This window comes from Xiphias gladius, chromosome 4 (genome assembly GCF_016859285.1).
Source record: "Xiphias gladius isolate SHS-SW01 ecotype Sanya breed wild chromosome 4, ASM1685928v1, whole genome shotgun sequence".
Classification (NCBI taxonomy): domain Eukaryota; kingdom Metazoa; phylum Chordata; class Actinopteri; order Istiophoriformes; family Xiphiidae; genus Xiphias; species Xiphias gladius.
The window spans coordinates 7,698,060-7,724,274 of record NC_053403.1 but is presented as its reverse complement, the minus strand read 5'-3'; the positions used below and the strand labels follow the sequence as shown (position 1 = coordinate 7,724,274).

Here is a 26,215-nt window from a genome sequence, read left to right as displayed (position 1 = left end):
GGATGAGGGGTGAGAAGAGCAGAGAAGAGAAGAGAAGAGAAGAGAAGAGAAGAGAAGAGAAGAGAAGAGGGACAAGGAATAAAAAGCAGTGGAGAGCAGAGAGAAACCAAGGGGAAAAAGAGGAGAGCGGAAAAAAAGAAGTGCTGTGTTAAAAAGCTGAGTCCACCAGAGCAGTCACAACAAATTCATCTCTCTCTCTCTCCATTCTTTCTTTCCCTCTCTCCCTCTGATACAAGCTGGCCTCAGTAATACAATAAAGGACTTGGCTCAGCTCTGTGTGTTTGCATGCATGAAAGTGTGTGTATGTGTGTGTGTGTGTGTGTGTGTGTGTGTGTGTGTGTGTGTGTGTGTGTGTAAGGTAGACGACGACACTTCTTACTCCCTACTCTCTGTCTCATCATTGCAGCTGTTCCACAGAGGTGTGTTTCAATATATCACCCTGTCACACACACACATACACACGGTCCCTGCTTAATAAGCGGTATTCAGAGCTCCTGGGTTTATAGAAGCCGAAAACTGCATTCCTGCACAAAACTGGAACCTGGAACTTTTTTCTTTCCTTCAGTCCTTATTCATTTCTTTTTCTTTATTCCCTCCATTCTACCTTCTTGCCCTCTTTCCTTTGTTTCCATTTCTCACTTCATTTTATATTTCTTTTCCTTCTCTGCCTGTTCCCCTTATTTTCTTCAGTGTGAACTGCTGGGCAGTTCTTATTAATTTCTTCTCTTTCCTTATTCCCAGATCAATATATCTTTTCTTGACCCTCCATTCCTCTTTCTTTACCTCATTCATTCTTCAGACAAACAGTTGAGTAACCTGAAGCGAGTTGTTGTGTTACCCAAAAAGATTTAGACCCATGGCTAGCAAATTCAGTGACCTTCACTAGAGAAACTAAAATGTGAACATTTGCTGTTTTTCTGAATTTTATATGATATAATTTCATTTTTTATGACTTATATGGGTTATCTTTCTCTTTGGACTGTTGGTCAGATAAAACAGGAAAATTCAAGACACCACATTGGATTATGGAAAACAATAATGCGCATTTGTCATTGTTTCTTTTGACGTTTTCCAGCCAAAACAATTAATCAGTAATGTAAATAACTGTTAGTTGCAACCCCATGCAAGAATGACCCAAGGAAATTATTTTATAAATTTGAATAGTTAAGGGACATGATTAACAGTTAACGGGAATTAAACTAACCATGTAAAACTGGAAGTTTAGATACTATAATATACTACATAGTTCATTGTTTTTTATTTCTTTCCTTTGCTTTAACTGTCCTTTGCCCTGACAAGCTGTCACGCTGAATGTGTGCAATCTGTCGCTGATCCAATGTTTTTCATATATGGGTACAACAGAAAGCAAAAAGGAAAGACAGAAAAGAGAGGAAAAAGAGGAAAAGGAGCCAGAGGGGGAAAGTGGACACCTGGATGAGTCCTGCGGCTCTGCAAGGAGAAGGGGAGAAGTCAAGGAGAAGGGAGGATGGGTAGAAGGGTGGGCAGCTTCTTTCAGCTGTTCTCTCAAACGAGTGTATATGTGCTGCTATGTGTGTGTGTGTGTGTGTGTGTGTGTGTGTGTGTGTGTGTGTGTGTGTGTGTGTGTGTGTATGGTCCATATGCGCGTTAGCGCTGGAGGAATTGAACAGGGGGTCATACCAGATGGACATACACAGACACACACACACAAATTAGAGATTCCACCCAATAGCATCATGTAGGCACAATTCAGCAGTTTTCCTGCATGCCTGCTATTCCACATACAGTATTCTCACTTTTAAAGGCCTAACATATGACCAGATGGAGCTTTGGCACGGAAAAAATGAAGTGAGATTTTCTGTCCAATTCCGAAAAACCCAACAAAGTTAATCTTTGTAAGATTTTTTGCTTTTGCTCTTTGAATTAAAGGGGTCCAATTTGTTCTTGTGAAAACACCGATTTCAACAGTTTTAATCCTCAGATATTTTGTTTTTATCTACCTGTGCATCAAAAACAAGTTTTCTGCCTTTCATTTCAGAATAGCAACATGCCTAAACGTTCCAACCCAGAGCAATGCAGCACTGTTTCATTGTAAGTTAATTTAATTTTGAATTTAAAAAGGCTCTAATGTTGGACTATGATTACCTTGAAAGATTTACTGCAGTAGGGTTTCAACTAGCAATGTCAGGAAATAGTGAACAATGCCCACTGGATATCCGACAGCCCAAGGTGATGTTTCAAATTGCTTATTAAGTACAACCAACAGTCCAAGAGCCTATAGAAGAATAAGAAAACCAGCAAATATTCACATTTTGGAAGCTGGAACCAGTATATTTTGGACATTTCTACTTGGAAAATGAGTCAAATGATTCACCAATCAAATTATTGCCATTTCATGTTTTTGTCAACCGACCAATCAATTAATTGGGTAATTTTTGCAATGTCAACACAATACAACGTGTATAAATGAAAACCTAAAATGGACTTTGTGTAGTTCTGCCCGCTTGTCAGGTCTACAGAGCATCATTTGTGTTAAGAGTGGATCCCACAAAGCTCTCAGAGGGAAATTGTGTCTATTGACCCCAATCAACCTAACACTCTTAACACACACACACACACACACACACACACACACACACACACACACACACACACACACACACACACACACACACACACACACACACTCCCAAACATACAGACACACATTCTGTCTCACTCTCACACACACACACGTACACACAAACACACTCCACTTAATATCCTCAGCACTCCATTCCTCATCCAGTAAACTAGTATATGTGTGTGTGGGTGTGTGTGTGTGTGTGTGCGTGTGTGTGTGTGTGTGTCTGTGTGTAATCTGAGGTGAAAGGTTAAATGATGGCCATTAAGATTCATCTCTAAGTGCACTACCAGCAAACCAAACACACATACACACTCACACACACAGACAGAATCAGATGAGAGTGGTCTCTCTGTCAAGAGTGCGGCAATTGTCTCTCCTCTTCTGTTTGTCTCTCGCCCGTCATTTAGGCCAATTCAAATCACTGAATGCATAATGAATGCAGTAATTGTAGCACTACAGCAGTGCTAAAAAAAATCGGAGATCATAACAAGCTACTCATTTTGTTGTTTCTCCTTTTTGGTTTTAAATTCCAGTTTTGTCGAGTGATTTAAGCGAGAGGTGATCAGCGTGTTTTATAATTCCTGCAAAAATCATTTTTCTGTACAGCGGACTGTCTCTCAGTGGATCTGTTGTGACACGCCGTCTAAACATTTCATCCAATTCGCTGTCTCTGCCCTCCTGCCGCCTCCCGGGATGAATAAAGGAAAAGAGGGAATGAGCTGGAGAGGGTTACCAATAGAGGGGGCGAAGAGAGGGAAGAATAAAGTGATGATTGAAGTCATTCCATCTTCACACCTACAGACTGGACATCGCCAGGCAATTTCCTACTTTTCACTGTTTAACACACAGTGTGTGTGTGTCTGTGTTTGTGTGAGGGTGTGTTTTTGTGTGCCTCTGAGTAATTGACTGACTGACTAACAGGGAAGTAACTGGCTGACCGAGAAACTGTCTCATTTTCATTTTCTTCAACCTGAGCCCCCCCCCACACCCACACCCACACACACACAAGCAGTATGATGACTGAGTGGACCCTGTGTCAATTCCAGCGTGCCTCTCTGCTCTGAGGCAGGAGGTTCTGTCATCACCACAGTTACTGTCAGGACGCATTATTGGCAGCCGTGGTAACTTTTTAAGACCTGGTCTTTTTAAGGCCTACGGTGCACGTGCAGAAACATCTACAAACACACAAACACTTTCATATCATTAATTACCTATCATAAATGCACGCGCACGCACGCACACACACACACACACACACACACACTTTCTAGCCCAAGCTACTTTATCTGCCAGTAGGTATCTGATCTGCATACACAATGCTTTACTCAACACGACTCACCAGTCATTAGTCACACACACACACACACACACACACACACACACACACACACACACACACACACACACAAACTTAAATCCTTATGGAGACTCATATAACTCAATGTTTGGTAGTGTGGACTAGTGGAAGAAGAAGTATTCAGATCATTTACTAAAGTTAGAGTCCTTCACTGACAGTGTTGCTTACATACATATAAGTCGATTGAATGAAAAATAATCTTTTTGATAATAAATTCATCTTCAAGTCATTTTTTTAAGCAAAAAATGGCAAAAATGTAGCGCTTTTCTTAGCCATGTATCATTGTAAATTGAATATCTTTGGGCTCTGGACTTTTGGTCAGAAAAAATAAGACATTTGAAGACATCCTCATGGGCTCTGAGAAATTTTGATGGGCACTTTAACGATTAATTAAAAAATAATCACTGCATTAATCGAGTATGGAAATAAATAAAAAAGTGTGAATTGGAATGGCATTGAGTAGAGCGCATACCTCCGCCAAGACTAATGTCAAGCAAAATACACCAGACTTCAGAGAAAAAAAATTCATATTCATAGTAAATGATCTGGATCTGCCCCAAAATCTAATGGGCCCATGCCCCCTCCCTCCACCAAGTTTGGTGCAGATCGGTTCAGTACTTTCCTGCTGACAAATAAACCAACAAACACACACGGGTGAAAAAACAAAACCTCCTTGGTGGAGGTAATAAATATATAGATAACAGTTAAATATCAATTTTTAAAGTAAGGTATAGAAGTGTAGCGGAGTAGAAGTGTAGAAGTAGCATGAAATGGGAATCCACGAGTAAACTACAAGTACGTCAGTATACTTAGATACAGTACTTGATTGACTCAGTTTTTGCACCATTGGTGAGGATGATTCAATTTCCTAAAATTGGTTTTGACAAAGATGGACTACTTTTTGTCTATCACGATAGGTCTCTCAATTCTCAACTAATATATGTTGTCCAGTTACCTAAACAACATCAAAATCATTTTCCGCCATTTTGTTTTCTTTCTTACACAGTAATACTAGTCCACGTCCGTCCACACCACATTAAGGATTGATGTAGGTTCACCGACTGAAAACTGCGCGTATCTGTGTGTGAGTGTGTGTATGGTCAGTAATGAGGTGCGACTAGTGCGGGTCAGTGAAAGTTGAGTGATCGGCGTAATGAGCAACAGAACATAGAGGAAAAGAGAGGGCAGACAGGAGGAGAAGAAAGAGAGGACATGTGCAGAGAAGAATGAGGAGTACGTATTAACTTCTTTTCCATAACAACCGACTGCACATGTAAAGGCAGCCTATGTCTCTCCTCGAGGTTTTCGACGCTGCCAGATATGTGATCGGACAACTGAAGAATGATAATTCAGGAACAACGTAGATCATGTAATCTACTCACAACATCAATTGATCCCGGTCCCTTTCTAGTGTTCATTACAACAGAAATTATTTTCCGCTTTTCCAAAGAAAACCAGGTAATTCTATCCTCTAGACTTCTCCAGGAACCTGGGAAAAAAAAATCTATGAACCCTGAATTATGAGGCAACGTCACAGTTCCCTCCCATTTTTTTTAATTTGTGAAGGGGACGTTTTCAAATTAAAACTAGGCGTTAAGTGCTCTTTCTATATGTTTAAATTTGATCTTTACTTGCCGATTTTGAATGGATGAAGCTAATATTTAACTTTTTGTGTTAAAGTTCCAAGAAATTATTTCTTCAGACTCGTACAACTTGACATGTATGACGTCAAGGGGGAACTTTTTAAGATTTGTCAGCTTTAAAAGATGGATCATGTGAAAACTAAGTGGCCTGACTGACTGAAGTTAAGTCATTCTAACCTTCACTATATCTCCCTGGTTAAATCTAAACAGCTCCAGCCGAAAGCTGAAGAATGTGAAACAGAATCAGGCCCCTGAAATACAAACAGACTGATTTCAGGGCAGAAACCTACCAATCTCTGCACGGGACTCCAGCCAGTTAACAATGTAAACACACACACGAGAACAAAGAGCAAAGTCCAGTTCTCAAGTCTGTATCTGTGTGAATTTGGGTTAACAACCTGTATTCGTCCTATGTGCAGGTCAAAGTGTAGCCTAACTATAGCTCCAAATGAAAAAGCAAGCAATGCATTATGGTCTCTTTTCCAAATGGTAGCAGTAAGTGTGTTTGAGCATTAAACAGATTTATGAGTAGGAAAAACTCGCCTTACACAGCAAGATCAGACAAAGAAAATCCAAGCCCTGCATGCTATCAAACCACCATAACTTTCACTCCCTCCCTCTGTCTCGCTTCTCTGTTGTTATCAGCAGATATGGAGGAGGTAAGGAATGAAAGAGTGCAGCTGCAAGTGTTTGTTGTGTCAGTCTGCTCTGGTCTGTGTTGTTCTTGCTTGGTTCCTTATCACACTTCAAACAGCTCTTGCTCCTTTTCCCACACACTTTTCTCTTCCCACTTCTAGTCTGTATCATTTACTCCCATTCCATTCCTCTCCATTTCGTAAAGGATTATAGTCCAAGTCTGTGTCACTCAGGTTAGGGCCTGTAACGCACATCTAAATAGTTTCATATTGTGGTTATATGTTATATCTTATATGTGGCCATCTACGTCAGTCTGCTCTTTTCTGTTCTACTTTCTTAAATTTCTGGTTTGTTCTATTCTGCGTAGAATAAATAACGTTACAAAACAAATTGTTTTCCTATCCACTTCTACAGTATAATGTCTATAAGACCAAATACTGGGGACATGAACACTCACAGAACTCTTTTCTACTGTATTTATACATCAAATCCAAAAATATATCTCTGTATATCTGTTAGCCATGCCATCTTTTAACTATGGTTTGCTTCACATCACAACAAACTGTAAAATGGTAAGACACTGAAAATTTGCAAAGCTAACAGCCATGAAAATTGACTGGTAGCAATACAGCCCTGGTTGTTAGCGGTGGGGTTCAATCAATGAATTCAATTCCCATGCACAGGACTCACGGTTTTAAGGGGATCTGATTCAGGACATGGCAACTAGAATTCAGCTGTCACAGTTCACGGCCAAATCTTGAAATAAGTCAATTTCACTTCTGTACACGTACTGTACACAGTGTTCAAAACAGATGAAGAACTTTAAAACAATGTTGTAAGGTGATTTTTCCGAGCATACAAATTGTCCTTGAAAACACACTGTAAAAGAGTTTTGACAACAGGGAAAGCTTTCCAAATTATTTTACTCAAAAAGCCAACAAAAAAGAAAATTGGTATCATGGTCCCAAGACACATTACGCTTAAGTGTGTTAAACCATGCTTCGCCATATTGTAATAATACACCAAACTGATATCACAGCAGCCAAGAAAAATGATTAACAATTCACTTAGGAAGTAAGGACAGAGTGTACTTGTCATAACAGCCACAGACAGAATAAAAATAACCTCGTCTTCTGTCAAGCCCACTGTTTGTTCACAGTGTCATTTAGAAAAAGTTTGGCTTTCTAAATTGTTCTCGCAAGTAGGTGGAGGTTTTGCACTGTTCTAACCGTGCACCCAACGTATCGTTGGTTGCATGCAAGATAGATATTTGACGTATCTATGTTCTGTATCGGCTGGCTCCAAAGCTTCATTAAATCTCTTTGATGGTTAGACTAAGTGAAATATTCAAACCCCGTCCCTCAAATTGAAATATTCTGCGTTTCTTCTGCATCACTTTATGCATGTATGTATTTTTACACATTTCCCTAAAATTCAGCCTCACATATTTGTTATCTTTGAAAATTTTGAAATTTACACTAGACTGTAAAATAAAGTTGCGTGTGTTTGAACAATGCATAGCTCCAAAACATGACTTTGTAATAAATGACACAACCGAGGATGCACAATTTTAACTAAACTACTGAAAATGTGCAGCCACGTAATCTAATTCCATTTACAATCTTCAGACAATCAAATTTTTTACATCTTTGTGTGTGCTTTGCACGTGTGTACAATACATATGTCTGTTTTTGTATTCGTACAGCCACCAAAAGCTCTCGAAATCTGCAACTTTTCAGTACAGTAAGTCACAACTTTGTAAAAAAACCAAAGAAAATATCAAAAAGATTGGTCCGTTTGAACTTTAAAAAACGCTCAGAGTAATCTTTGAGTGAGCGAATTGAAATAATATACCAAAGAACAAACACTTTCTTATATTATGTAAGCTGAGCTGTTGATAAAACAACAACTCTTCAACAACTTTAAATGATCACATTGGAGGTCATTCCAGCCCCCAAAATATTCAGCCTTATCTGTGCCCTTGAGCTAAGTTATAGGCATAAACACTGGTGAAATGCAAGGTGTTTTGAAATAAGAGTGGTGCTCAATCTATGCCATTATGGGTCCATAAATAATTTGGGAAGAACCAAGTAAATCTCAAGTATTTCCATACAGTGCAAACAGCAGTTCATTATAGTGGAATTGGTTAGTGGAATGTTAGCTTTGTGTAGAGAAAATACGGTTTAGAGAAAAACCAAATAGAGAAACTGTATAGAGAACATTTATTTTGGCATTTAAACATTTATCAGTCTTTACCACCGTCACTCGCAGTTCGGACATGTAAGTACAGGAGAATCCACTTGGATCCACTATATGAAAAAACAGTCCTACAGGATGACCACTGTAGAATAGACTATAGCCTATTATTAGCAACACTAGATAGACCCTATAAATTCAAATTATTTTGCAATAAACCTACGTGAAATAAAATCCCTGCCATGACTCAACATCAGCACCCGTTCTCGTAAAACAATTATGTTTAGTTCATACACACAGCTAGGAGTGAATTCACTAAAACCTGAAGTCACTCTCCTCTTTCACTCCTTCTACCACTGCGGCTGCCTCGATTTAAGCCCCCCCCCCCAATCCATCTTGCTCTCTTTGGACCACTAACCTTGATTCACTGTTCTACTCGGCTCTGCCTGGGGCTGGGACGTGCATTATCAAACACATGCACACACACTAAACACAGGCACGTGTACATACAGGCACATTCACAAGCCAACACACAGCGGCATACGCTAAATGGGAGATATACACATGTACTTGACCATGGTAAAGTAGGGGTGGTTAGTTTGGGGCCAGTGCAAGGGGAAAGTGTGGCTAACCGAAACCACATGTGGCTGACTCGCTCTCTCGCTCCATCCAGAGGTATGTGAGACTCAGGAGTGCGTGTGTGTGTGTGTGTGTGTGTGTGTGTGTGTGTGTGTGTGTGAGGGGGAAGTGTGATACAGAGCAAATGGCAGAAAGAGAGGCAGAGTGAGCTCATGGCTTGACTTTAACCTTTATTTATCCAGGGAGCAGTTGTGCTGAGCGGACACGCTGTTTTCTCGCCATTCCGCCATACATTCACATGGGAGCTGCTCTACTGTAGCCATAGTTTTCTACTGGTGGCCACTGCTTTGCTCAAGGTCAGACTGACTAATACTATAAACAGTAGTTACTAAAGCCCATTCATACATAAGAAAATGCTGCTTATGTATGAAATAGGACACTGCCCACAATAGGTCTTAAAGATCTCAATGTCTGCATCCAAACTATTACAAAAAATGGTTAAATCTCTTCTTTTTCCTCCTTCTTAGTTTGAGTATATAGCGGGGGTCGAAAAGTCCGAGATCACTTTCTCATTCAATTGAATGGGAACGAGGTCTCAGACTTTTTCGACCCTACTGTAGCTAATCACGTAATCACAGGGATCTCAATGAAATATATTTTTGCTTCAGTTAACAGAAAACTACTGCAATAGTTTGATTGGGGGTCGCAGATGCTACCGCTAAACTGCATAGACAACCTCAAATATGTCAGTGAGAGCCCCTAAATTGCAAGGTCATCAACAGTTATATATATCTGGAAAATTCCTGCATAAATCTGGATCTTATTTCAATAACTGTGGTAATTCCCATTTAATAGATCTGGGCCCCGTTTCATCAAATCTGCAACATGCAAGCTATAATTTTCAACTTTATACAATTTCCTCTGCCATGAATTTTGACATGTTCCACCAATTAAAACAAACGCCACACTTGCAACTCGCCAGAGTGACAAAAATTTGTGAAGCTGCTACCATTTGCAGTCTACATGTAAGTAGTTCTTGCAAATCACCCCTGGACTCCAGCAAAACAGCACATAGTAGGACGAGCAGTGCAAGCCTCTTAAATAATTCAAAATAAACTTAAATTTGACACAAATCATTTCAAAGCTTTGTCTCCGAGTCCGACCGTAAACACAGACTGCACTAGTTCTGTTTCAAACCTGTACTTAACTTCATATAGCTCAGTTTGTAATAAGGGTGTAACTCTACAAGACAGAGCGACGCTGTGTGTTAAGGTAGTATTGTGTGCATGTGTGTGTGTCTGCGTGTGTGAGGTTGAGTGTGAGAGACAGTTTATGTCATGGGGAGGTAGCGCTGTATCTGCTAACCGTTACTCCAACAAGACAGCTCGCTTGGCTCTCTCTCTCTTTCTCTCACACACACACGAACACACAGACACACACACATACACACACAATGAACACCCATGAGATGCACAAACATGAGATACACACACAGACACTTTATTTACCTTTGGCCCAATATAGAAATAGTGACAGTTAACCTAGCCACTTAATACAAAGAGACAGTTTATTCTACAAAGACGTAAATTCAGGGGGTGGAGGGATGGTCAGTGTGTGTGTGTGTGTGTGTGTGTGTGTGTGTGTGTGTGTGTGAGAGTCAGAGTAAATCTGGCTGAACTGAAAACAGAGCAGAGAGAAAACACTAACAAAAGCATTCCAGAAAGTGGGTGAGAGACATAGCGAGACAGAGAAAAAGGAGAGAGACAGAGAGAGAGAGAGAGAGAGAGAGAGAGAGAGGGAGAGACCTTGACGTGAGTCAGGAGGGGGTGAGGCAGAGACGAAGGGGTGAGAGCGCTTTGTGCCAGCATGACACTGTAGAGAAGAATTTGTTCTTCATATTTTGAGATATCAGATTAAACATACACGATTGTTCTGTTTGGCAGCTTTGTTAACTGACACTGGTTGAAGTTTATTACAACCCTTTTTACGACGATTGAGTTGTTTTTATTCATTGTGTAATTTTAAGTATTGCATCAGATACAGAGTGAATATTTTCATTGTCTCCCTCTGAGAGTGCGTGTGGGATTTTGCATTGCATGAACTCTTAAAATCTATATGGAGATGAATTATTAGATCAACCTTTATAAAGCTACATGTCAGAATGATGTCGTTACTTTGAAAGATAAGTCATTTGACAGATAATGTTTAATATCATTCTAAACTACATATCTTTGGGTTTGGGCTGTTGGTTGGACAAAACAAGCCATTGGAAGATGTCGCCTTGGGCTTTTGGAACCTGTGTTGGACATTTTTAAGCTTAATGGATAATGGAAATAACCCTTATTTGCAGCTCTAAATCATCTTAAACATCAGCTGATTGTATTCCTGTCCTCATGTTGGTTCACTTACGATATGTTTATCTTGTTTAATTGCAGTGAAATGAGTTAAGGTTACTGTGCAGATGAATGATTGGTTGGTTGAGCTTCTGATTAGTTGTCATCGGTTGTTGTAATTATTGTCAGTTCTTAGACATCTAACAAAAACTGTGATATGAGTAAATGGGTGTTGGGAATCTCTGGTTCATTGTCCAGTCTTAACACGTAAGTGTGTTTTTGAGTTGAACTAACTTATTCTGACTTATTTTAAATGATCATGTTGTACTGCTGTTCCCGAGGTGTTCCTATGTTTTTGTTGGTGAATATAACTCCCTTTACAATTTCCACCTTAAAGAGAATCCACACATTTCATCCCTGTAACACAACACCATTCAGTCTGGGTTTGGGAACATGAAGTCCCACCCTTGTTCTTGTTGTGGGGGAAACACGGAAACTGGAGAAACAGGGAGGAGAGGAGGTGGGAGGGAGAAGGGGAGAGAAGGGGCAGTGGAGGTGGGGAGTTGGAGGACGAGAAGGGAGCAAGAGGGAGAGAGAGGGAATGAGGAGTACATGAGAAGGGGGGAGGGTTTGGTAAACGATGTGTTGCTTTGTTTAGGTTAGTAAATTCCAAGGAAAGGGAGGGATGGGGACGAGAAGAGGGGAGTGAGATAAAATAACGGTTAGGAGAAGCTTGTAGGGGAGAAAAGAAGGGGGACATATTTGGATATGTTTAGAGAAAAGGGAAGGAGTAGTAAAGGGAGAGGAGAGGAGGTGAGAGGAGAGGACAGGAGAGGAGAGGAGACGAGAGTTTGTTTGACTAAACTGACTGATTTTGCTCGACTCCACCAGACACGGTGTAGTCTGCATAGTATCAACATTGCAGGGGAGTTTCTGTGCATCATTGTGTGTGTGTAGTGAGTGTCAGATTTAAAAAAAATCAGACACCTTCACATTGAGAATCTCAGGGCTACCTCCCAATGAAAAAAATCACGTCCTATTTTGGTGTCTTACTTGGTTCACATGTCGCTCCGCAGCCATGTGTCCACTGGGAATTTCACTGCACTGTTTTCTTATCACTGCCAGTGGAAAGGCCACACTGTTTGCACGGTTCAAACAACTTTGCAGTTCTTTAATCGGGGCAGCAGAACTCATGGTCAGGGTTTCCCACAAGCATTTATTCAGTGCTGCTCACTTAAAAGCCTCGGGAAGTTATGGTCTCAGTAGGTGTTCTGTCTCAGTAGGTGTTACAATCTATGGAAACCGCGGAAAAGCTATTGTTTAAGATTCATGAATGCATAGAAATAAATCTGAAAGGCTGAGCGTTTGGAGGTATGAGGTTGCAGTAGGCAGCAGTGGCCCCTCTGTAAACTTAAGCTGTTGGTGGTGCTGCATATTTTAATTTTGATGTAGGCCACTACCACACTGTGATGTTTACATGTAATTTGTGACCTCCTGTTAGTCCCTGAGAGGTATGCGGTTCAGTTAAATTGTCCCACTCAAGACTGCAAGGCACAATGGAAAAGGGCGGGCTCACATTTTTCAAGACTGCCTTAATACAATACTCACACGGCCACGTACTGTATACATCGAACAGTTTTCGGTTGCTGTAATCATTCCTCCTCGTCAAATTGGCCGTGAAGAGATCAATCCCAAGTGGGACTCCAGTGGAAGAGATAAGTTACAGAATCGAAAGTCCGTGCTCTGAGCAAAAATGCATTTGAGTGTTTAGCTGAAGATAATATGATTCCAGATTCAACAACTTTACTGTCATTGTGCAAACCCAAGGAAATTGACCTCAGCGGTTTGAGTTCGACAAGTCAAGCAGGTATTTTCCAAAACTGTCTTTTTATTTTTCCACAGACACTGTTTCTTGGCTGAGTCATGGGTGGAGTGATAGTACCACACAGGAGGAATTTTGTACTAAAAAGACTGTAAATTTGGAAGACAACCGCTTCATCTGAATAACTCTGACTGCTCAGACTTTTCTCTCTTCAGACTTTTAGCACAAAAAAGGGACTGCAGATTTTTCACATATCTTTTCCATTAAAATCATTTTCGGAGGAGATTTCTTCAAAACCAGTCTAAGCAGGGTTTTGTGAAAGGCTTGAAAAAAGCGAACCTATCATTGTATTTGCTGATTATTTTTACAGTTTCAGTAATCGTTCGGTCTATAAAATCTCAGAAAACAGTAGGCTTGTCAAAGGCTGGTTTTGGGTTTGCCAATTAAGACAATATAATATACAACACTATATTTATACATTTAGAATGCTTTCCCACAATTACTTTAATGTGTTTATCTTAAACATGCTACTGAAGGACTGAACTTCTAATAAATGACCTTATCTCAGGCAATGTGTCAGCTACTAAGGCTGAGACGGACCAGCCAGAAATCTGACAGACAGGCAGATGTTCAACATTTAAATGTCTGTTTTCCAAACTCCCACACACAGCCTGTCTGTGAGTGACTGGCCGTAGGTGTGTTCACGTGTGCGCGATCGCTGTCAGACTGACCGTGTGTCTGCAGTCATCTAGCCATCTGCAGACAGGAGGGACACACACGGGCCGGCTGCCAGGCAGACAGACGGACAAAGACCAGGATGGCAGACAGACTGATAAAAAACACCGTGTAACGTCATTTAGAGGAAAAAGATAGCTCGGGAATATCTGCTAGAAGATTTAAATCTCTGCCCACACAGACAGACAGAGGACCAGCATCGTGGGGATGTGAAGATACATAGTCAGGGATGGAGATGATAATCTTAATGGACCGGTCATCTGTCTATAAGCCCTTGATACTCACACACACACACACACACACAAGAGGGTTTATGTATCGCAAAAGCTTTCTACTGCTCTTGAACTGAAATCAGCTTAAAGAGCAGAGGAGAGTTATTGGAAAGGAATGTAAGGAGAGTAAAAATAGTGTCCCTGTCTTTTTGATATCAGTATATAGAGTATATACATGGCTGATAGTAACTGCAGTAGAATGTCCTCTGGGATTTTATCATGAGCCTACACACAGAGATCAGGAATGAGATTTTATATGGTATACTTCTCACGGATTGCTTATGGCTACTTCTGTAACTGTGTGTGTGTAACTGTGTGTTTGTGTGTGTGTGTGTGTGTGTGTGTGTGTGTGTGTGTGTGTGTGTGTGTGTGTGTGTGTGTGTCTTGCAGCTTAATGACAGATGTCTTCTTAACTGTACTAATGTAAACCACTTCAGCCATTGCCCGTGGCTACACAGACAGACACACACACAAGAGCCCTTTGGCCATGTGTACTGTACATCCAATCCACCTGAAGGCTAACGCAAAGAGGTTCAATCCCACATACACATGTATAGGCACGCGCACAGAGAGAGACTGGTTGTCACATTTATTCAACACGCAAAAAACAAAGAGTGTCTTCTTGTGGACAGCTTCTCTCCGTGTTGAACAAATTCTGATGTTGCCTGTCACTTTAAAGACACTTTTTTTTAATCTTAATTTGTCTAAAGTGTCTCTTAAGTAGCTTTGAAGGTGACAAAAACAGCCATAGGCACATGCCCCTAAAAAGTCATACTTTGTATGATCTTCCTATTGAAATTCTCCTTTAAAGATTATTTTTGGGCAATTTGCCTTTGTTAGGTAGTTGACAGTAGAGGAAGACAAGAGAGGTTGAGAAAAAAAAAAGGAAGTGTCTGAGGACAGATTTGAAGCCAGGGCATTTAGTTTCACTTTAGCCAACTGAGCCACCGGGAAGAACCACCAGAATTCCCCGACAGTCATGTATTTTTGTCCTCAGTGGTTTGGCTTGACCCTACCACCATCAAACATTTGATAAACAAGCAGGACAATGCCAGGGTTTGGTTACAGTGAAGGCAGAAAAAACTGGAGATTAACGGTGAGGTATCAGCCCTTCGCCTTAAGTTCCTTGAATCTAACTAGGGATGGGAATTAATAAGATTTTATTTATACCATTACCATTACCGTTATCAATTCTGCCTATGATTGATTCTTTATCGTTTCCCTTAATGATTCCTGATCAATTTTCTGTGTGGGAAAAAAAGTAGGCCTGCAGAGGTTTTCAGCATCAGCGCAACTGTTTTGTTTAGAAAAATCTGCTAAATTTGCCTGCTCTGGGTTAATGTCATAACAGGATATTTGCCCTCGGTAAGGGTAATGCTGCTTGATTGGGAAGCAGTGGCACTTGTGCGTAGAGCGTCAAATACATGGCATTCCTGGAATTTAAGTCCATGTTGCATAGAACGATGTTTCAACACACTGCTGGTGTTTCCACCCTTACTTTGAAATTACCATTTTCAAACACAAGAACTAGCACTGTCGTCATCATATTCACCCTTTGGACCGTTTCTTACTGTCCGCCATGACTACTTCTTTTTAGTTTCCAGCAGCGTAGACGCATGGATTTGACGTCACTGTTTTGCAGTGCTCAACTGTCAGAAAAACATGCTGGCATCGATAAAAGGAACTGATAAGCTCGGAGGCATACGGTTCCAATGGTTCAGACAATTTGGAACCGGTTCTCAATTGCTTATGTCAATTATATTAATACTACAAAATTTAAACTGTATTAATAACTAATTTGTTTGTGCAGAGGGGCCACCTCGCCTAAAAATTAAAACCTCCACTACTAATGTCAGGAAAAAAAATTACTGTAACACACTTATAAAACATTAATCATCCAGGAAAAAGACTCAGGGACTCAGGTGAAACCCTGAATAGCACAAATTGGTTTAAAAAAAGATAAACATTTATCAGGGGTTTGTGATCAGCCACATTTCCAGTTTTATCAGGAAAACCACCACCTCTATAAGAACCAAAGCTGATTATAAATAATAGAGTTGAGTTTATTTTTATATGCAAATTATTGCATTGGACTACGAATTTAATGATTATGATCATCCTGGTTATTATTAGTGGAAATTACCTTATAAGATAGAATATAATACAATATTTTTTTGGTGGGAGGTGGGAGTCGTCCTATAATCGAGGACTAGACAATTACATGTTTGTAGCAGCATCACTGATGCTGTTGGAATGAAGAGAGTGACGCTGTATCACCAGCTCCTACAGAGTGTTTCTTTTTTAGCCTTAACGTTGCTAGGCTAGCGAGTTTCTTCATGTTCATTTATAGTGATTCTGTTGGAGCTGGTCGGCCCTAAACGGGTTTCGTTGGTCCAATTTTAACTTTCAAGATTTTCTGACGGTTCTCACGTGTTTTGTTGCCATAGGAGAAGTAGATTCCTGAGCAGTGAATACAAGCCTAAAGCGTCTCAACTTATAATCTGGGTTGTCTTATATTCTTGCCAATATGGTATTTATTTCATGATTGGATACTAAGTTCATATTTTGAATTGGGGCAAAAGTGTGACTATGAAGTTAAGAAGGCCAGCTGTGCTAACCGTGGAACAAAAAGCGTTTTTGACTGTGTAACGTACAGCATAGAAAGACAGGTTGGACAGGTCTTAATGCTGTGTTTCTGAATGAAGATCAGTGGGAGTTAGCTCATGGCTGCAAATTGAAAACTTAACAATGTTAACAAACCATCAAAGCGAGGCGGTGGATCTCAACCCCTTTTTTGGAGTCGTGAGTGATTCACATCAAAACAAAGAGAATTACAGACTTGGCCTTCTCAGGGGTTTCAATGACATTTTGATTTTGAATTTACAGTACGGTAAGCAAAATCTGAACCTATCCTTTAAGACACCACACCTTTATCAGTCTCTCCCTCAGCTACAAACTATCCACTATGAACTACCAGAGAAATCAAAGTATTTACAAAAGCTTTTTGTCTCAGGGACTGAGTTGAGTGAAAACTACTGAGATTAGTGAGAGCAGATGTGGAACCTGCCAAACCATTTTCAGGAACCTGTCCTGCTTAATGTGAAGTGACAGTATTTCTGCCCCACTGGGCCTTCATTAGGTCTCTGTTATTTTTGTATTAAATAATTTGTGTTTTCAAGCACAGCACTCCAAATTCTATGTCTATGTAAAAAAAAAAAAATGTAGACAAAAAATGTAGAGCTTCTTACAGTTTTTAAGGATTGAACAGAATATGACCTTGTGTAAAATGAACTGATATCTCTGTCTGTCTCTGCTGTGTGAAGCGTCTGTGGTGTATTTTACTAACCTGTCACTTTCACAAATAAAAACCTAACTCCCTCATTAACAACCAGCCGATGTGACTGTGTGTGTGTGTGTGTGTGTGTGTGTGTGTGTGTGTGTGTGTGTGTGTGTGTGTGTGTGTGTGTGTGTGTGTGTGTGTGTGAAGGAGGGAAAGACAGAGAAGGAATAAAGATAGAGGATATGTATGACAGGATGTACGGTGGCTTAAGTAGACAATTATGTGAAGACAAGAGAAGAGAAGAGAAGAGAAGGTTTCAGCTACTGAAGGAACAAAGTTAGTCAGAGCTCCTTTATTAAAGACCACGCTCAACTAAACAAACAGCACCTGGAAACTTCAAACTTCCCAGCAGCTGTCTAACTACACATTGACAGACAATGACAGACAAAGACAGGACGGGAAAAACACAGGCAAATGGCAAATGGATTAGCCAGGCTGGCAGAGTCACAAAGACAGACTACGGAAAACCAGTACACGAGCACTCCAAAGGCCCTGATCATACCTGGCATTAATATTGCGTCTTGGGCGAGTCAATCACAAGTGGACAGCTCTAAGTAGAGGTGTGAATGCACCCAAGACGCATTGAGGCCACACTGAGATCCAATCGCCTGAGACCACATTCTGATGTGGGTGCGTCAAACACCTTGGTTGATTTGGTTTGTCTGGAAGACGCCACGAAATAGACCCAGTCTGTATTGTTTTGATTTCTTTTTCTACTTTTAATTTTCTGGCAGACCTGGCACGGGAAGTGCATTGCCGCCACCCACATTTGGTCTTTGCACACAGAAATGGTGTACGTGTTTATTTGCACATAGAGCGGGAGGGTGAGATCCGATCACAAGTGGTCACTCGACGCGCATGCGGAGACACATTCTTATGCCAGGTGTGAACTGACGTACTTAGAGCTGTCCACTTGTGGTCAGATCCACCAAAGACGCTTGTTAATGCCAGGTATGAACAGGGCCAAATATTTAATCAATTCAATTAAAGTTTGCCATTGTAGAAATTATTTCCAGGGAGCAAAATAGCTTTAGACGTGACCTGTTTAAATATCACTGCATATTATACTTTAATGCCGGCTTAATAAGATGTAAGTAATATTCCAAAAGACATTGTACTGGTGTGTCAAGGTGAGACTGCTCGTAATTACAGAAACCACTATTAGATGAGCACTGTGTCAAAATGGGATGGTTAGTAAAGACACATTGGATTAAAGATTGGGACGACTATGGATGACAAAACTAACAAATAATTCACTACAACACATGTCTACACATTGAAAAAGGAACCCCTAAGTTTAGTTGAAGACATTGGGCTAATGTTGACGACATCAAAGACAATGACAACGACGATGGCGGTGACGGATGAGGCTCAGCTCTTGGCTGGCCAGTCGTAACTCACCCTTCTCAGCGCGCCCCATGTGAGCTGGGTCCAGTGGGAGCAAAGCAAAGAATAATAAGACAGAATTAGACTTGGGAGCATGCACAGACCAACACATACACATACCGTGTATGAGAGCTGCAGTGTGTGTTTTAAGATTCAGCATATCCCTGTATGGATCCACAAGAGTAATGTGCACCTACCTTGGGTAATAAAATTACACAAGCTATATATTCTCATCCACGCTGTTTGGCTTTTGCATAGGGCTGGGTATCAAACCCCCATATATATTTTGGAACCAAAAGCTTCCGCAGCACCTATCAAACGATGTCAAGTATCATAGGCTGGCATCTCATGCTTGCTTTTGATTTACTGTTACTACATAATCTCTGATCAGACAGTTTCTGATTTAAATGGTAAATTTGCCAATTTTAGACTGTCTTTATTTAGACTGAGATTCTTTGTAGTTTGTTTACAAGCCCTTTTTAAATAAGTGTAGTCCCACTAGGAAAAGTAATTAGTTTTTAACATATCGCATGCATCTCCTATATGTGGGATACTAAATTTTAAGCATTGCTGGTAAAAACACAAAGCTGCTTAGCTTGAATGTGAAGTACACACTGTGTTTTGTTGTTTTCTGCAGGTCACTGGCAATTATTCACATAGTGGCAAAAAAGTTTTCTTACTTTTATTGTTGGTAGTCAAAATATAATAAAATACAGTGCCCGTAAAGAGGCATTCAACCCCCTTGGAAATGTTCATGTTTTGTTGTCTTATCGCATTTGAGTGAAAAAAAGGATCTTGTAAAAAGATGTTGAGAATATCTTGCTGAAATGGCCAAGACTTAACATACGCAGACAGCTCAGCGGCAAGAAAATAAACCTAGATCCTTAGAAATAATCTGACATAAAAGCAAACATAACAATAAACATACAACCTCTCATGTAGCACAAATGCACAGAAATTTGTATTGAAAAAGTACCACTGACAATCTATTGACTTGCAGAAGTTCTCTAACACAAACTTTACCTTTAACCAACTCACGCCCGACCTCAGCCTTTACCATCTGCTTCACCTAACCCTCATGTTAACCCTAAATATAAACATTTTCCCAAGACTGTTGTCACCTGCCTGCTTCTCTCAATCTCTCTCTCCCTTACACGCACACACACACACACACACACACACCAGCCATGTCTCCATTATATACATGATTATCACACAAGACTGTACGACTGATGCTGAAGCTGCTCACATCTGTGTCTGTGTGAGCAAAGAATGTGTGTGTGTGCGTGCGTGTGTGTGAGCACTATAATGTAATTAATCAGCTGAGAGTGTTGATTACTTAATCTGTCATTAGCCAGCCATTTGTGTAAGAGTGTGTGTGTGTTTGTCTCTGAGTGTGTATGTGAGGTAGCAGTGTGTTTCAAGGCCCCCGTGTACCGACAGCTGTGAACAGAGCCAAACAGGGCAGAGCAGAGATTGATGATAGTGGACTAATACCATCATCCATCAGGGATGTGATATTTCAGGGATTTGTTTTGGATGTACTGCCTCCCTTCATTTCCAGTGGGACTATGCCACCTTTTTGGTTCACTTCCTGCTTGCTGACTGATGATTTACACCCATCATGTACCAGTATCTAAAGGTTAATCCTGACCATAACGTTAGATATATTCCCATCTGCCTCTCTTTATGTAAATTTTAAATTTTTGCATAAAATACCTGAATGGAAACACCAGCAATTCATGAGGAAAAGCTGAAATGCAATAAAAGCTGATGGAGTACACCTTGATGGTAAACTTGCTTCCGCTTCCTTTACTTAAGATGATCATCCATGTCATGCTGCCACTCACTGTTAAAGGCATGGAGAAGGTTTATTCTTCTCCACCAGCATAAAGTAGTTTTATAAAGTATAATATAAAATAAAGAATTCATGGAGTGGGGGCTTGCGGGGTATATGTACACCACAGGGTACATGTGGCTCAGAAGATACAAGATTAATTAATTAACATATGACAAATACCATCTTATTTGGGAATCAGCGTGCAAAAACAAAAGCACATCTCTCCTGTCCACGTGCTGACCTCGAAAAAGGGCCACCTCTGCCACCCGTTGAGTCAAAACACAGTTGTAAGGACTTCCTTTTAAAACATCAACCTTACTGCATTGGAAAAAGTACAAAATTTCAAGAAACTTTAGTATCCAACACAGAGCTGACTCTCAAAATGTACCTTTCCAAATGCAGTAGAGTAGAAAGGGAGCGTTGTTGTGAGTCTTTTGTAGGGCAAAAAAAATCAAGAGAGAAATGCCATGATTTATCAGCATCACTGGTGCTCAATTAATTATGCCCTATTGTCGTGTCCTCTTGAATATGGTCACAGACACAGACACTGATTCATTCCAAAATTATACAAGTTTCCCTAAAAACTTGTCGTGATAAAAACATGCGTAGTGGGTAGCGGGGCATCCTGTTTGGTAGGACGTGCATTCCTCTCACAGCACGGTGTGTGGAAACCTGTATCACAACCTCTGTCAATCATGCCACGTTCTCAGTCTCCCTCACTCTTCTTAACTCAATGAAAACAGCGCGAGGCTGGAGAGTTGCAATGCCGCTATGTGTCGCTAATCCATTTTTCAACACATACCCTCAAATTCATTCGTACACACACATGCTAATGAGGGATTAGCTAATGAATTCTCTCAACAGATTAATTACATTTTATACACACGCTTGTGTGCACGCAGACTTCATCCCCAAACGGCTGAAGAAATGAGCCAGTACTTTCAAAGAGATTTTTTTTTTTTTTTTTTAATCTATCACTAAATTGAAACCCGTAGAAACAGATTGGCTCTGGGCAAAGTGGCATTTTATTTGAAGAGAAGACATTAAGATGGATCTGAAGGATGGCGAAGTGAAGCATTACTTTTAACGAGAAAATAAATAAAACGGCCTTTGATTTGGCACCATTTTACACGGCACAAGTAGAATGAGGCATTTTTTACGTGAATCTAACTGAGAGGCGGACCTTTCCCCTGCTCGTCCGTGTACCACTGTACTCCGGACGGCTTAAAAGCACTGGCCTTCCTCTTTCTCTTTAAGTGACAGCAATACACAGGAGTGCACACACACACAAAACACACACACAAAAGACATGACAGAGGATCACACGCGCTCCCTCCTACCGTTTTCAGTCTCTTGAGTTGAGGAGATGCCCACGGCCAAAAAAACCAATGGTTGCATTTCTTGTTTTTTTTCCCCCTCCTCTTCTCCTCTCTCTCACTACCAGTCTCTCTCTCTCCCTCTTGCTTTTCTCCGGGAAAACAGACAATTTTATTTCATCCTCCAAATGGAGCAAAAAAGTAATTATAATAAAACCGACTTGGTGCTAACGCTCAAAATACTCAAATAATTTGCAATTATAATTAAACCAGATCAGATGTTGTGTTCACTAGCAGCGGCAGCCTTCTAATTCGTCTGGAGCAACTAATGGAAAACAATTATTTCACTTCATTAAGATTAAAGACGCCGGGAATCTGTGTCACAACTCGATCACGGAGGAGACAGATTTAGAAAAGTTGTCAAATTAACATAAAGTCAGTTACTGACTTCATAAAGGCAACGGGACGCATGCTCATACACATTTATTACACTGACTTTGTAAGCGATAAGCCAAAACTAATATGCCACAAAAATAAATGATAAGAAGAGACGGGAGAGACATATTTACATAAATGCCATAATTTACAATTTTACTTTCTAAATGGGGAAACTAGAAAATAACGACAGAAATGAGACAGATTTAGAGAGAAGACATCTTAACACAAACTCAAAATGAATTTGCCAGGACATGATGGACAGTTTTACATCGTTGCCACTGCTTTTTGTCGTCTTTGTCAGTGATTTCCGACCGAAACGGGAACGGATGCTGCATGAAAACACACATCTCGCCTGTGATTCTCTGTGATTTCTCTCATTATTTACCCCTGATCCAATAATCGCCAGGTTTTTTCTCAGTGACAGCTCACACCGGCCGTACCAATGATCCGACTAATGATTTTAATCCTATCAGCCTCATCAGGTGCACTTTTTATTGAAATTATTAGATAAAAGTGCTGTCGCAGATAAAAACGGCTGTGCTGATCTATAAAATCTAGCAAGCCCTGCACTCTCTCTGCACCAAGGTCTTGTTGTGATTGTGCAATAAATGACAAGTTGTCCTCTTAAACTCTGCAATTTTTCATTCCTTAGGATTCACAGTAAATACAGAAAAGGACATGGCAATTACATACTAATTCCTAGAAACTGGATCTTTTCGTTGCAATGAAACGATCCTTTTCCCTGATTTATTATAATTACTATTACTGTAGCTTTGCTTTACTATATATTTTTTCTTTTTTTTACTTTTTTATTCTGCAACACAACCAACTGGAAGTTCTGTTTTTTAACCCCCTTCCCAAACTACTGATGGCCCACCTCACGCTCTCTGTAAAGCAGCATCCAGCCACTAGTATTTACTTGCAAATTAACCGCACTCAAAATTCCCAAAGAGGCCTCAAAGAAATTCCACACATTTGTTACCCATAGGACCAAATGGCCACAGGGGAGGGGGGGGGTAGGTATGGGGTACAGGGGTGGGGAGGGCGTGAAAGAGGGGGCAATAAAACGCTCACAGATGAAGTGGTAATCCATGTGTAATTTCTATGCAAATCATTAACAGGCCCAGGCGAAGACCGGGGCAGAAAACGACATTGTTAAACCTTTTCCAGTTATTCCCGGCACTCAAACGGAGCGTGGTGTGTCCCTTATTACGGACTTATATGGTTTCAGTGTGATTTTTGAAGACCAACTTTCAAACAGCTGTACGACGCTCTCTCTCTCTCTCTCTCTCTCTCTCTCTCGCTCTGTGCTGGTGGTTCGAACAACAGCTGAATGCGGAAATAAAACGCACAGCAGCCACGCAGACGGAGGTGCACAGGTAGCGAGGGTTCACGGGAGACGGGGGGGCTGCAGAGAATAAACGGGGACACTGTCTCCGTCAGAGTCCGATCGGGGGGACTTTTGCACAAGCATCGGCCCGGAGTGCATCACGCAGCCCTGTTGCAGCTCTTTTTTTTTCTTCTCGGGGTGCCTACGTGATTCCGCGGACCAGTCGGCCGAAAGGGGGGCAAATGGCACACTTTCCGATGCGGGTTTACTGTCTAAACCTGCGTCCGGGATCCAGCTCAAGTCCGGCAGAAAGGGAATAGAATAACACGGAGGAGTGTAATGTCACGGTCATTTGCATTTACTAAACAAAACAGCGGTGTGACAGACACACACACACGCACACGCGTGCGCGCGGTCGCATGTAGTTCAACTATGACAATTTGAGTTTAGGTTTCACCCTCCGCACCTCGCGGACAGTCCACAAAAAACCACACCTAACATCATAAATCATTACAGATTAGACTGATTTACACTTTCCCGCATCTCTCCTCTCGAGTTAAATCACACGGTGCGGGAACAACACTTCCTCCATCGAACGGGCGGTCGGCGTGCAGGCTACGTTCCCAACCACCGGTGGGTTTTTTTTACTGCGCGCAGCGCGAAACAAAGTTGGGAGCGCGAGGGGATCGTCTGGCTTCGCGAGGAGAGCGCAGAGCTCGCGGCGCCCGCGGAGCGAAGCGATCGTCGCCTCGCACAAAAGGAGCAAAAGTCCTCGATAGAAGACTTTGGACACATTGGGGATCATAGCACGCACATAGCAAATAGTCCTAAACGCGTCCGAGCACGCTAAGGATCGGAATAAACTCTCTCGCGAGCCGCCTGCCGCTGCACCACACCTTGACGGAATCGTGGGATGCAAACGCCATAAAGTGACAGATCATTGTAATAAACAGAGATAATAGCAGTCATCGCTGTGATACTACATGATTATTATCGGGGGAGGGTGGGGGGGGGTCGATCTCCAGACACACAGTAACTTTTCCTCCATTCGTGCGCCGCTCGCGAGTCTGCTGCACGGCTCAACGAGGACCGACGCTTCCCCGCTGCCCTTTAGCGCGAGCTCAGTGCTCCCCTCGCAAGGACTGTTATCGTCCGGCTCCCCGATATAACCGGCTATGCATGTGGCCAATTGTAGCCCGGGGTGATCATGGCTGCAAGTGAATGCAGCATATTTGTGTGTGTGTGTGTGTGTGTGTCTTTCTTTCTTTTTTTGTTGCTGTTGTTTTTTTTTGTCTTCAAATCAGATCAGCTTTTCTGTATCTGAGCAGAAAGAAACATCTCGTGTCTGGAGTCCCGTGGTGCTACGTAAAGAGACCCAGCACACACACACACAAAAAATGTTGCAGCTTAGTTTTAAAACCTTCGCGGTAAGAGTTCACAATCGAAGCTTTAGGTCGCTGAGGGTCTTTTTTTTCTTTTCTTTTGCAAGTAAACGGAACCACCTCCTCGGCAAACAGACTGAATTCAAACAAGAGCCAAGAGGCTCCGGTGCGACTCGCATGCAACGGGAAGAAACACTTCGCGACCAAAAATTAAAAGAAATAAAATGGGGGGGGACAAAAAGCATCTACACTCCACGGAAAGTGCACGTCGCCCGTCCGAGGACGTCTGAAAAACAGCCGAACACTTTCAACACCGAGGCTAACTTTTCTCCCGCACCTAGACACACCTGTCAGGAAAATTCATACGCTCACGCGGATGTAGGAAAAGCAAAAAAAAAAAAAAAAAAACGTCGTCCCCAAAACTTTCCTTCCACCACGGTGAAAACACTCTAACCCCCTTCTACCCCCTCCCTCCTCCCTCCGCTCGTCCTCACCTGTCGGCATTTGACCGGAGACTGTCGAAAAGAGAAACAGGAGTCCCAGGCGTACGGAGAAAAGTGTATCCATGTTTCGAAACGTGGCCGCGTGAGAGTCTGTAACAGTTTTTCCTCCCGAAAAGTTTTTTTGTTTTTTCCCTCCCCCTCCTTGCGACTTTCACCGTCCTCCTCTCCGTCTTCAGTCTTCCTCGATTTCTCTCTTCAGCGGCTTAGTATTCCCCCTGTTGTTGTGGATTCAGCCGCCCCATTCTCTCCTTCCTCCGGTTTCTCTCTTTTCGCTTCCTACGGGCTCTCGCGGACACTACACTTTGTTTCACGCGAGCGAGGGGGAGCGCGCGCGCGAGAGAGAGAGAGAGAGAGAGAGAGAGAGAGGGAGGGAGGGAGGGAGGGAGCGCGAGCGCAGCAGAGAAAGAGCGTGACGTCACGAGGCAGGATTTGATTAAGAAAAATTTGGGGATTAAAAGAAGCAGTGGAAACAAAACGCGGATTTCTCGCGTCGCAATGGATG

The 26,215-nt window shown here is 41.5% G+C and overlaps 1 protein-coding gene across 6 annotated transcripts in view; it reads right to left on the bottom strand.

Annotated features, from left to right (window-relative positions):
* The window catches only part of ptprk (protein tyrosine phosphatase receptor type K), a 119,509-nt gene extending 93,501 nt beyond the window's left edge, over positions 1-26,008 (bottom strand). For 5 of the 6 annotated variants that reach the window (XM_040124840.1, XM_040124842.1, XM_040124843.1 and 2 more), the window contains exons 1-2: positions 25,705-26,008; positions 18,920-18,943 (exon numbers count right to left, since the gene is read on the bottom strand). In XM_040124840.1, coding sequence (XP_039980774.1) covers positions 18,920-18,943; positions 25,705-25,777 — 97 coding nt within the window. In that variant the 5' untranslated portion in view covers positions 25,778-26,008. The remainder of the gene's footprint in view (positions 1-18,919; positions 18,944-25,704) is intronic. The other variant, XM_040124844.1, reaches the window with a different exon arrangement.
* Positions 26,009-26,215: the final 207 nt, after the last annotated feature.